This window comes from Fonsecaea pedrosoi (assembly GCF_000835455.1).
Source record: "Fonsecaea pedrosoi CBS 271.37 unplaced genomic scaffold supercont1.1, whole genome shotgun sequence".
Lineage (NCBI taxonomy): Eukaryota > Fungi > Ascomycota > Eurotiomycetes > Chaetothyriales > Herpotrichiellaceae > Fonsecaea > Fonsecaea pedrosoi.
In genome coordinates, this window is record NW_013550615.1 from 3,478,291 (window position 1) to 3,491,109 (window position 12,819).

The following is a 12,819-nucleotide window of genomic DNA, read 5'->3' on the forward strand; positions in this document are numbered from 1 at the left end:
GGAAAAAGGCATCCCAGAGGTGTCTATCTATCTATCTATCCCTCTATCTATCCAGCCAGACAGGAAGCCTTGCTGAGACTACTGCGGAGAGTACTGCGGAGAGGGCAGCCCGAGAGATCTCATAAGGACCTCGGACCAAAGCGTGAGGGAAAAGGTTACACCACGGCGTCTCTGCTTCATTTTCACATGCAGAAAATATCGTCGTTACCATCGTCACTGTCATCATCCCAACCACCACCACCACCACCACCAGCTCCGCACTGTACAATACACTTCGAAGCCGGGAATTGATTTGGAATGAACCTGTCCAGCACAGCACCACACCACTTCATCCGCGTAGTTCGTCACGTCCAGTGCTGTAATATCGACATTGAGAAAGGTCTCGATAGAAGCAAGGGAAAAAGGTTGGATTGCCACGCTCAGTTCCAGATACGTCCATTATGCACCACGACGACCCGGTGGACTTTGTCGGCCGACTCCTGCAGCGTGCCGTTGACCCAGCCCTCGATGCCTTCCTTGAGGAGACGCTGGTAATTCTGGATGGTGGACTGGGTGAACCATGCAATGTGGGCGGCTGCTCGGGGGGGAAAGAGATGAGTGGTCAGTCTCTATACAGTACAAGAACTCATCTCACGACGGATGAAACCGTGGTGCGAATAAATGTGGAGGAGATGGGAGGGGAAATAGGATGAGAAAGGAAGGAATGAGATGTAAAGGCACAAGACAGGACTTACAAATGGTCAAGTTCGGCACCTCTTCTTCCCCTTTGGCCACGTCTGGAACCAGCGGACTCATGCCCGGCCCTGAGGGTTCTGTTTCCAAGACATCGGTCGCCGCGCCCGCGATCCAGCCCTCCCTGAGTGCCTGGGCGAGGGCGCGTTCGTTGACGATTCCGCCGCGGGCGACATTGATGATGATGGCGTCTTTGCGCATGGTGCGCAGCTCCTTTTCGCCAATCAGGTCGATCGTGTCGTGGTCTTTGGGCAGACACACGCCGACCACGGTGGCCCGCTCGAGGACTTGGTCAAAGGACACCCTGCCGGGGCGGACCGTCGTCGCGTTCTTCCTCTCGCTGATCAATACCTCGCCGAAGCCGATGGCCCGCGCGAGCTTCTCCAGCCGGGTGCCCAGCGTGCCGTAGCCCATGATGCCCAGCGTCTCCTGGCCACAGCCCAAAGGTGGACCCGAGGGCCACAGTTTCGTGAGTGTGCCCTTTTCGACCCACTCGTTGGACGCCGTGATGGTCTTGTGCACCTGCACCACGCGTCTACGGGTCGCGAAGTACAGGCCGAAAAAATGCTCGGTGACGGCGTCGACGTTGCCGGCGGGGCACTTTGTCACGGTGACGCCGCGGCGCGCGCAGTCCTGCTTGTCCACCCACTGGATCCCCACGGCCATGACAGCCAGCACGCCCAGGTATGGGGCCTTGTCCATGTCGCTCGGTGTCACGGGCACGACACAGGCGATCACGATGGTGGCGTCCTTGATGCGCTCGGCGACCTCGGACGGCGGCGTACGTTGGTGCACGTCGATGGTGTGGGGGAAGTCGAAGCTGGGCATCTTTGCGTGGATTCCCTCGAGGACGACGATGTGGTGCTTGTCTTTGCCGGGAGGGAGGCGGCCGGGGGTGAAGAGAGGGTTGGTCGTGCCGTTGGTGGCCATGGCGAATGTTCTAGTTAGAGGTGAGGTAGGGAGGTGTTGCGAGGGTCTGATGGGAGGACGAGAGAGTGCGGATGGACTGTAGCTTCTGGCCTTAGTGGCGAAGGTCACTCGAACCGAGGAATCTGCCGCAGTGAATCCTGGCTTGCCGTTTGTCAGTGAGTTACTGTGTGTCCCGATGTTGCCCACAAACCCGATGCCAGAGAAAACTGTTGAGGCGCGATTGCACTTGAAGGAGGAGAGTCTGAGGCAAGACGTCGCGGTGTGCGGTAACGCTGTTGTCCTGAAGAGTGGTAATGTCCAAGTCATCAACGACTCGACTCGGATTCAATAAGTCGAGGAAGTGATTTCAGAGACTGTATTGATCACAGATGCGGCTCGCTCGCCAAGAGAGTCGTGAGTGAAGTTGGTTCTCTCCCTCAGGTCCTTCACTGGCTTTTGCCCTTGTCAATTATCGAGTCCTTCACGCGCAGACTCTCTCTCTTTCTCCCAATCAGCTCTGGATACCAGGTCTGCAGTCTTCGCCTCAAGTCTCCAAGAGAAGCAAGACGGTCGAGACAATCAAGACCGACCCTCAAACCAACCTTCCTCCTTCTTACCTAGATAGCACCTCGGAGCGTGCTCGTCCGCGTCCTCCTCACCGATATCCTTATCCCGTCCGTCACCCTGACTTACTAGGTGTTCGGCAGCAGCCAATCCAACGAGGACCCCCTCCAGAAACCAGGGAGAGGAAGAGGACGACTACGCCCAACAATCTCACTCCTATCCCAAGCCAAGCAGCCAACCCAACTCAACACCCTTGCAAGTCCGGTTTCCTTTCCCCGCCCTCGTTTTGACTCGATCTCTTTTCTTCTTTCTGTACTCTTTTGGATCGCAGGAAGGAAAAAAAGTGCCGATGAGTTGACTCCCTTATCTTTATCTAGTATCCACCGCGCAAGCCGTCCAGCAGAAAAGACTCTCGGGAGGAGCAGTAGCGAGGGATTGCGGAGTGTATGTACTCGCTAGAAGAAGAAAGAAAATGGTCTATAAATTCTCTAAGAATATACAGGTATATATAAAAGATATGGAGATATGGAGAGATGGGAAAAGGGTAAAAATATGGCAGGGGAGGGGAATCATGCTGATTGTTATTGGAAATAAATATACAACAAACTTATCCGAATAGGCGAGGTTTTCTTTTCCCCAATGCTACGTGCGTGGCGATTGGTTGCGCCCTAACAACGACAAGTTACCTTACACTCGGTACAAGGTAAGTAGGTACAGTGCTGGAAGAGAGAGGGGGGCTCCCGTTCCCACTTTTAACACGAGTAAAGTGACATTGATTACAACCCCCATTCCCCTCTGCCATAGAACTCGTAGTTACATATCCACGAGGACAAATACACCAGACAAGGCACATACATAGGTACGGAGCAAAGGACCTAGGTACCTCCTCGATACGGTAGTAGTCATCTCCCCCTTTGGACAATGCCAAAGTGCGGATCGGGTTGTGAGGATCTACCTTCTGGAATCCGTCTGATGCTTTTAAATTCTATATCCTATATCCTATGTCCTATATCCCTCGTCTTACATCCCGGTAAGCTGGTAATCCAATAGTCCGGGAAAAATGTACCTCGTAGTGATTGATCGATTGGTCCTAAACAAACCCCTGGACCCTTGTGTCCTCGTATATCTCTACTTAAGCGAGCGATCCTTCCAACGCCCTTTGGTGCAGATCATCATGATCACTATCTAACAAGGGCGTGGTTTCGATACGACGTCAAGTGCGCTCTCTGCTCCAGCCCAAGCTCAAGCTCGAGCCTCGGCTAATACAAGGCGCGGGCCGATCATCGGGCCTTGCAATAACCAATTGAGGCATGAGGCCATGAGATCATATGGTCCAGCCAGCAACACGCGACCATATTCCTTTGCTAGGGCTTAACATGCACTTGGGTATATGTATACACACTTTATCTCCGACACTTGCAGTGCTAAGCACCGTACAACTCGAGGCAAAAAACGCTCTGCAGCGCCCTCAGGCGACTATTAACACGATCCCTATGCCATGACCAGAAAGAAATGGTGATGATGCATCCACTGAACTCCCCCTCTCCTGTACATCCCTGTCGACCGTCGTATTAATACAGACTTAACTTGCGCATCAGACTCGGGAAATGCCCCTCGCCCTCTTGTTGCTTCCGAATGTTGACTGCCACTTGGCTCTCCAGCGTCTCCGTCTCAATCTGCCCTAGGATCGTTTCGTCGTAATATTTGTACAAGGTGCCGCCTTCGGTCCATATCCGCCGCAGGGTGACCACCGTCGCCAATGGGGAGTAGACCTGGTATTCCTCCTTTTCAATCTGTTTTAGACGTTCCAGCGACGTGTATGATACCTCCCACTTGCTGTTCGTCTGCCGTTCGTATTCAGCGAGGATTTCGTGCGGCGTGGCCGTAAACGAATGGACTATGAGAGTTGTGTTTCGAGAAGCGTTGGGATTCATGAGCGCCGCGACGACGAATTTGCCAACACTGCGACACGGCACTAGTTAGCAGCCTGACTACTAGGGAGAAGTTGGGGAAACCATACTCAGCCATGGCAGTAAAACTGACGGGTCCATCGCCGTCTCCTAGCAGGATGGCCTTCTTCTCATTGACGTCAAACTGTCCCAGCTCGGGTCGTGCCTTCATCGTGCCAAAGTATAGGTCGCTGTACGGTCCCGTGACAAGGTATGTGTGTTCCAACCTCTTCATCGTCTTCATGTGTGCCCGGACTTTCAACTTGAGCTGGTGAGGCGGCTCGTGCGCCGACTCGGGCCAGTATTCGATGTCGGTGCCATATTCCGAGGTGAAGAAGCGGCGTACGCCTACTTGCTCGGCCCAGGTGATTAGGTTGATCTGCTTCTCAATACCGCCACGGCCGACGCAGGAGACAATGGTGTCAATGCCTATTTATGCGAGGGTTGCAGGTTAGTCAAGAGTCGCATGCTGCAAGCGTGCCGGTCTCGGCGTGGGTGGACAAGTGTGTAACATACCTTCATACGCCCTCTTGACCGCCGACTCGCTCTCCAACCGGCCCGTGAAGATTTCGACACCCCATGCCTCCAACGCTGCGATATCCTGCACCTTTTCCACCAGGGTCCTTTCACTGGTCAAGACACATATTCGCTCAAAATTTTCCCGTGCGTCGACGATCGCCCGTGTAATGTATGTGCCTATGACGCCTGTCGAGCCGATGATGAGGATATTGCGGGTGGACTGCGGAGCTTGCGAATAGGCCGTCATGGCCGCTGGAGAAGGAAAAACCAAGCGGGAAGGATCAGGGTGGTGGCGTTTATTTGGGGGGGGGGACCCGGGGTGTAACCGAGGATTTGGCTCGTTGCTAATAATTAGGACAGGTGTGTGAAGTGTGTGTGCCTGAATCGTTTTTCTCCCAAGGGCTGATCGAGCCGCAATTCGTACGAGTTGGAGTGCCTCTCAGGCTCGCGCGACAGAAGGGGACTGTTTACAGCAGACCGAGGATTGGATGAGAGTCGGAGGGTCAGGCTAAGTAAAGTGCTGACGGTGGAGCGTAGGCGGCGGGTGGTCTGCGACGGACTCGTAGGTGTGGAAGACACATCAAAAGACAACTCTAGGCCGCGATGTTGTGGCAGAAAAGTGTGACCGATGGTGAAGGAGTTCTAGTATATAGAAGTGTGGGATGCGTGTACAAGGCTTGGTCCCGAGGTGGGGGGTGAAGCTGTGGTGAGGAGAGTATTTGGTGGATGGTGGTGCTGAGAAGAAGAAAGACGAGTTGCTTCCGAATTTGGCTCTCGCCCTCGTGTCGAGCTTTGGTTCCGATCCCCTCGATCAGGGTGTGTGTGCGTATGTGTACCTCGTACTCGTACAGTCAAGAGCGAATGACACTACGAGGCACAAAGGCAGACGGACTTTGCTTGCCAAATTTAGCCTTGCCTCTTGCCTTCAAAGGCCCCCAAAAAGGGAAACAGGAGAAGAAGAAGAGCAGGTGGAAGGGATTGACCGGGAAAAGGGGCTGAGAAGGACAAACCTGGTCAAGTCGAGAGCCTCATACAGCAGGAGTTCAATCAATGTTTGAGTTGCGAGTGTACTGTATCTCGTATCATGTATCATGCGCTGATCGGTGGTTGCTGGTCGCTGGTTGCTGGGTGCGGCCCTTTGATGGGCAAAAGTCAAAATCTGCCCAGCTCTATATACTCACTCCTCCTTAACACGGCACACGCATACAATCCACCCTCATCCGATTACTTTTATACTTCTTTGCCATCTTCCCTCCACACAGAATACAGAATAGATCGACTGTAACGCGTCAGACAAGATGGGGTCTCGCAAATTTGACCCGAAACCGAAAATAATTTCTCCCATTTTCACCACTTGTATATTGCCATGGCTGTTATCTGCCTTGCGCGCCCCCGAATTGCCGCTTCAGGTCGCTTTTGCTCCTCCCTTCCCTCTCGGTTATGCATGCACATGCACAATGTACGAGGTATACTCGTAATACATACTTGGTTGGGTGTACACACGTGTCGATCGGCAGCTGAATAATAATGACAACACATTGCATTGGGGTTGGATCCCTTGGGTCCCTTTTTGCCTTTTCGCACGTATTCCCTGTATTGGGAATTATCATACTTGCCAGAATTGCCGTCTGAATGGAGTCGAGCTGAATTCAAAAATAACAAAAAGGTAGCCCGCCTAACATGATCCTCCTCCTCCACCTCTCGCTACATACTGGATGGACTGGTACATGTACCGGTACTGTGTCTCTGTGCTACTGAACGACACCGCAGCAGCCCCGCGAACATGGCCCCTTCACCCGTCAACTGGGAACCGAGTCCATCACGACAATCCTCTCCACAGTTAGTTATTCAGCCTGACGAGCGTTTTCAGCTCAAAGTCTTGTGTGCTACACCCCACCATGCGGGTAGTCCAGTCTCAGCCCCAGCCCACAACGAGTACGAGTACCGCACATCGCAGCATAGCACGCGAGCATCTTCTCACAGGCATTGACCTGCCACCCAATCTCCTCTGGGCCTCAGTAAACCACTGAGCAGCTCATATGGGGGAGCCAAGACCTCGATCACAGCAAGGCTGAGGCAATTGGGTTGTTGTTGGCCTAGGCAAGTAGGAGGTAGGATCCGGAACCCATGCAGTCATCACTCCCAGCTGATGTTGATGATGCTACTGCTGATGATGAAGGAGAACAAAAGTTGTGTTAAAAAGGCTCGTGTAGAGTTGTGGCCACTGGCCCCCTCCCATGCAGGTTGACATATGACCACCATGACACGGACACAGACGCAGACACAGACAAGAAAGAGGCTGCCTGACGTCCAAACAAGCCTATCCCTGCATATTGATACGGCCCCCTCAAAACGCAACAAAATTCTTTCTCGGGACTTTCCGTCCACCTTGCAGCGTACCTGGTACAACGAGCCAATTTGTCAATTGAGTGGGTTTTATTATCATCGCTCGCCTCCGGGTATTCAGCAGCCCGAGAACCACAGTGATCACGACAAGGTATTTACAGTATGTACAAGTACGAGTACGATTTTGGCTCCATGGGCAGGCATGGCAAATGCTTCTATTGTTTTAAACATCTCCCGGGCTATGTTTCATTCCAGAGCCAGAGTTGGATCACATCATCATCCGCTTGTCTGGCCTGTGTAAATCAGATCCAACCAGGCCCCCAATCTATAGCCAGCCCGGGCAAGCTGGATCCTCGCGACATCATAGTGCGCCTTGTAGTAAGTGCTGCTCAGATCCCCTTGTTCGACCGCATCAACACCTGGAGCGAGGACATCGGTGCACACATAGCCATTCGCTTCACTAGCCCAACTCATGGCAGTGGTTTGTGTATCGTTCAGACTTATACCATCCAGCCAAGTGCTGGCGTCCCACCCGTAGTCACCCGCCTCGATCGCGGCGGTGAGGTTCTTCCCAAATGCCTCGGCGTCCTGGCCATCCGCTAACTGCTCCACAATTTCTGTATCCCAAATATGGTGTAGATTGGTATGTTCGCCATCGTAAGTGACGTTGATGGTGTTTCCTCCCACATCGATGGCTTCGTCGTGGAGAGGCTGGTGCAGATCTCCAACGAAATGAATGACGAATCGCATGGCGTCAAGCTTGGTCGACGCCTTGGATTTGTCGTCCAACAATATTGAGGTATAGTTCACAATGGCCGAAACAGAGCATCCAGATTCACCGCAGTCACGGTTGAAGTCCACTGAGCAGGATTCGGGTGGGTTGTCGTTCGCGTCGATGTAATGAAGTGGCGCAGACCATCCACCTCCACTAGTGTACCGGTATGAATCAGCCCATGTCGAGACATTGGCCATATAGTCGGCTTGCGTCGAGCCTAGGATTGATTGGACTGCTGTTTTGGTGGCAGACGAGACATATGATTGAGCTATCCATGCAATCGTCTCGTGTCCAAGTGCACCCCAGGCATTCGTCAGCTGAGCCAAGAGGAGGATTGCTGCAATGACAAGAGACGATAGCATGATTCCAGATGGTTGTCCGACAGATATTGCTGCCGTCCTCACAACCGAGGTGACCAATTCTTATATGAGAGGATCGTGTCTCTTGGTTGCCATTGACGCCTCCATTTCCAACCCGCACTGCAGGCGTCCCTGGGCAAAGACAAACAGCCCAGCTGTTTTAGAATTCAAAACGCTCAGCATCGCCACACGCCAGCGACAATCTCAACATCGGCGCATCAGTGACACGAGCATATCGCCTGTGACCACATTGGATCAAGGTGAAGGACCTCAATTTCCTTATGTGGTGCTGCGTACGGCCAATCAGGAGAACTCATGGCGCCAAGACCGTCTCTTCAGACTTGACGAGGCTCCGCATGGTCGTGAGAGAATGTTGCATTGTCCTGTAGAATAGAAGCTGTCGTGACATTCAATCATGCTTCTGCCGCTTCGCAAGCAGGTTCAGCGCAGATCCTGCAAGAACGAAGCCACACTGATCCTTACTGAGAGTATGATTGACCGGGATCGTGAAGGTTTCTCCGTTCTTCTTGGTCACCTTCAAGTTGATCTCGCCTTGACCTCCGTTCTTCAGGACATCCCATAGCCCTTCTGTGTCGACGTGGTCGCAAGCATCGATGCGGTCATAGTCCTCCTTGTTGACAAAAGTCAAGGGCACTACTCCCTGTTTTTTGAGATTCGTCTCGTGGATACGCGCAAAGCTCTTTGCTAGAATGACCTGGCCTCCGAGATACCGTGGTTGCAAAGCTGCATGTTCTCTGGCAGATCCCTCGCCGTAGTTGTCCTCGGCTACTACTAGCCAGTTCTGTCCATTTGCTTTCCACTTCTTCGCAAGTTCTGGGATAGACGACGTGGAGCCGTCAGTGTCATACGCAACATTTGTCTCGCCGGTCGCTGCGTTCACAGCACCAATGAGAGTGTTTTCGGCAATGTTAGGAAGGTGTCCTTTGTACTTGAGCCAAGGTCCAGCCGCTGAAATCGTATCTGTCGTGCACTGACCCTTGACCTTGTACAGGACTTTCAGCCCTTTCAGCTCGCCTTCTGGGAAAGGCTCGAATGGCTCCAAGATAGCTAGTCGATCAGACTCAGGGTCCACCACAACTTCCACACTTTGGTCTGGTTCCGCAGCGGAAGGATAGAAAGCAGGATTGCCAATAGCAAAGCCTGAACCTGGAAGCTGTGCCCCCTTGGGAGGCTCGAATTTGAACTTCTCGCCAGAAGGCAAGGGGATCTCGTCGACGATGGGGTTGAAAGAAGTCGACCCAGAGTAGGAAATCGCGGTGACGATTTCCGGTGAAGCAAGGAAGCTCATCGTGCGGGGATTGCCATCATTCCGGCCCGGAAAATTGCGATTGTAGGAGCAAATGATGGCGTTGTCTTGCCCCTTCTTGACGCCATCAGTTCGCTTCCATTGTCCTATGCACGGCCCGCAGGCGTTGGCCAAGACGGTGCCACCGGCGTTGGTGAATGTTTCGAGTGTCTTGCTTTCCTCCAAGGTAGCCCGTACCTGTTCACTTCCGGGCGTGATGAAGAAATCAGCCTTGGGCTTCAAGCCAGCAGCCTGTGCCTGTTTGACCAAGTCCTGTGCGCGGGTCATGTCCTCGTAAGAGCTGTTGGTGCAACTGCCAATCAAGCCGGCCGAGAAGCTATCAGGCCAGTTGTTGGTCTTCACTGCGTCTTTAAATTTGGAAAGGGGGGTAGACAAATCGGGTGTGAAAGGGCCATTGATGTGCGGCTCCAGCGAGGCCAGATTGATTGTGATCTCTTGGTCGTACTCGGCCCCCTGATCGGCCCGCAAGAAGTTGTGTTTTTCCGAGCCATATGCGATGCCCTTGACCGCATCGACAATAGCATCTCGGCCCGTGGCTTGCAAGTAAGGAATATGGTTCTCGGTAAAAGGGAAAATCGACGTTGTAGCCCCAACTTCCGCCCCCATGTTACAAATCGTGGCCATGCCTGTGCAACTCAGAGAGTCAACTCCTGGCCCGAAATACTCGATGATAGATCCAGTTCCACCACGAACGGTCAGTCTGCCTGCCAGATGAAGAATAACATCTTTTGGTGAGGTCCACCCGCTGAGCTTGCCTTCTAGACGGACTCCCAGAATCTTTGGAGCCTTAAGCTCCCAAGGGGCATCAACCAGAGCATCAACTGCGTCAGCTCCGCCCACACCTATTGCGATAGCACCTAGGCCTCCGGCATTTGGTGTGTGACTGTCCGTTCCCAACATCATCAAGCCAGGAGCAGCGTAGTTTTCCAGCACCGACTGATGTATAATACCTGCCCCGGGTGGCCAGAACTCGATCCCGTATCTCTTTGCAGCAGATTCCAAAAAGTCAAACACCTCCTTGTTGCCCGCGATGGAGTTGGGTAGATCCAAGTCTGCGCCTTTCTCTCCCACAATCATATGGTCGCAATGGATGCTGGCAGGTACGGCGGTACTGGGCAGATTGCATGTCATGAATTGGAGGATGGCCATCTGTGCAGAGGCATCCTGCATTGCGACACGGTCGGGCTTGAGCTTGAGGTTGGCTCTGCCCCGAATGTTCTTGCCATTGTCGGTACCGGTCAACAGAGACTCGGAGGGGTTGGCGAGGTGGGAATAGAGGATTTTCTCAGCGAGTGTGAGCTTCTGGCGGGGTAGAATATCTCTGACATCTTCAAAGGTCTTCAGAATTTTCTGGTAAGGGGGCACGGCAGCTCGCCGCCGTAATGGTGACTGCGAGTGCTGCAGGGTTGCATAGCCGCGGTGATATGACTGCCGTGCTCTAGAGCAAGAGCCCAAGTCCAGGGGACATCTGACCCGTGCAGATGGCACTCGTTGTAACAGGGCAGGCATCGTGAGTGAGTGCTGTCTGGGGAATATAGACAGCAAAAAGGCGTGTCCCCGAGCTCGGAGGGGGAAATAGAGAGAGCAAAAAATCCCATTGCCGGTCCGAAGTTGTGCCGAGGGCTTGGCATCCGGTAACCACAAACAGCTCTGGCTCTATTGGTCGCCTTTGAACTCCTCCTTCCCAATCTGGACTCAGGAGCAATGAGACCTATTACCGTAGTACAAGTTTCGAGTACAAATATTACGTTCGCTCTCGGAATGTTAGAAAGTCAGCGGTACTATCGGTGAAGACTTTGTGGAGCACAGCGCGCGTCTGTCTGAAGCGGACAAAATACACGTCTACTCGTAGTCCCTGAAGGATCAACGGGAGCCTCTCAATATCCCGAACTATTAAGCAGGGATACGTTCACCGGACGAGTGCCACATTCTAACGGCCGACCAGGGAACGAGCAAATTTAGATGACGACAAGGTCAGGGTTACCACCTGATAGCCCTTGTTCTGCACCTGACGATACATTTATGCATCATTGGCGTCTGCATTATAGAGCATGGATGTACAAGTATGGATAAATCAAAGGCTATGCTCGACATGGCCAAGTTAAAGTGGGTAGAGAATGGTAGGACAGTAGCGGCGAGATAAAGCTGTAAAGGTGACGAGGCTGCGTGAAAGGGAGGGTGGGTTATCTGGAAACTACAGGTAGCAGAAACAGCCGCGGCACTCGAGTGTACTGGTAAACGAGTCTCTATAGTGACGGAAGAGTGGTTGGAAAGAAAATTTGTAGGATTGCTTAGCGATACGAGCGAGGATATTGCACCTGTTCTCGTATAGGTACACAGCAGGTACAAGGAAATTGCTAATGGACCTCCTTGAACCCCAAGTGTCTATGGCTTTACGATGTGTCGAGGTCTCGGCGCATGGATGACGAGTTTGCATCAAGTTTTGTTCGAGTTTACTATGGGTTGTATTTTGTAAAAGTCGTCCCTAGCTCATCTTCAATTTTACGATACTGTAGAATGGTAAAGCAAGGGAAATGCTGCCTTTAGTTGGCAAGTTGTCTGGAGAGGTCGGAAGTTCTGAGCGGCAACAGTCTCTAGTCCCTCTTCGTACTGGGTGGAAATTGGATGCCCATTTGAAGAGCAACCGAAGTCGAGTTGGCGCAGAAATATTTGGAAAAGCTACCTGGAATAAAGGGATGACTTCGTCACATCTGAGGGCAAGAGAGAATGAAAGGTGGCATAGAAAAGATAATCAAAGACCATTCCAGAGACAGTCATACATAAATAAGCCGTGCGTGGAATGCTTGAACCCCATTTTCTTTCAGGTAATTTGGAGAAATGATAGTAGGCATGGCCAGGGGTTGTGTGGACATGTAGCCAATTCTCTCTTCCTCGGCACACACGAGAGTAGACTTGTAGAGAGGATGTTGAAAGTGTAATTTCTTTTCTCCGAAAGTGGTCAAAGAAGATGCAACGCTGTGGGCACCACTCGGCCTGTTTCTTTGCGGCTATAGCATTTCTTGAAGAGCTTGGAAATCGAAACGTGGATGGTAAAGTAGTGTAGTTGATTACAGGAATCGTATTCTTCGAGACCAGAAGTCCAAGGTCATTTCCAGCATAATAGATGTCGAGTCTAGGTGCTTCAGGCTGACAGTGCCCAAAACAAGGAGAGCTGGGTTTGTCAGGTGTGGCTTTTGTCTTTGTTGGACCGGCCTGGGAAGCGCGGTTCGCGGGTTAAAGAACCCACTCGCTCCCGGTATTGGAAAACATTTGTGGTTGACCAGTCCAGATTGCGTTGGAGCAATTCTTTGGCCTTTACGTTTACTGTTGCTAAAGGAG

General features: G+C 52.4%; 4 protein-coding genes across 4 annotated transcripts; all 4 read right to left on the reverse strand.

Annotated features, from left to right (window-relative positions):
* Positions 1-419: 419 nt before the first annotated feature.
* Positions 420-1,662, reverse strand: Z517_01260 (uncharacterized protein; the record flags this gene model as incomplete). Its single annotated transcript, XM_013434221.1, has 2 exons — positions 420-574; positions 735-1,662. The coding sequence occupies 2 exons, from the start codon at positions 1,660-1,662 to the stop codon at positions 420-422; spliced, it is 1,083 nt and encodes a 360-aa protein (XP_013289675.1).
* A 2,114-nt stretch (positions 1,663-3,776) lies between these two features.
* Z517_01261 (uncharacterized protein) lies at positions 3,777-4,920 on the reverse strand (the record flags this gene model as incomplete). Its single annotated transcript, XM_013434222.1, has 3 exons — positions 3,777-4,167; positions 4,226-4,583; positions 4,671-4,920. 3 exons carry the CDS (start codon positions 4,918-4,920, stop codon positions 3,777-3,779), a joined length of 999 nt encoding a protein of 332 aa, XP_013289676.1.
* Positions 4,921-7,295: 2,375 nt separating this feature from the next.
* On the reverse strand, positions 7,296-8,156 carry Z517_01262 (uncharacterized protein; the record flags this gene model as incomplete). Its single annotated transcript, XM_013434223.1, has 1 exon — positions 7,296-8,156. One exon carries the CDS (start codon positions 8,154-8,156, stop codon positions 7,296-7,298), a length of 861 nt encoding a protein of 286 aa, XP_013289677.1.
* Positions 8,157-8,562: 406 nt separating this feature from the next.
* Z517_01263 (aconitate hydratase, mitochondrial) lies at positions 8,563-10,989 on the reverse strand (the record flags this gene model as incomplete). The annotated part of the gene is made up of 1 exon (XM_013434224.1): positions 8,563-10,989. One exon carries the CDS (start codon positions 10,987-10,989, stop codon positions 8,563-8,565), a length of 2,427 nt encoding a protein of 808 aa, XP_013289678.1.
* Between the last annotated feature and the right edge of the window lie 1,830 nt (positions 10,990-12,819).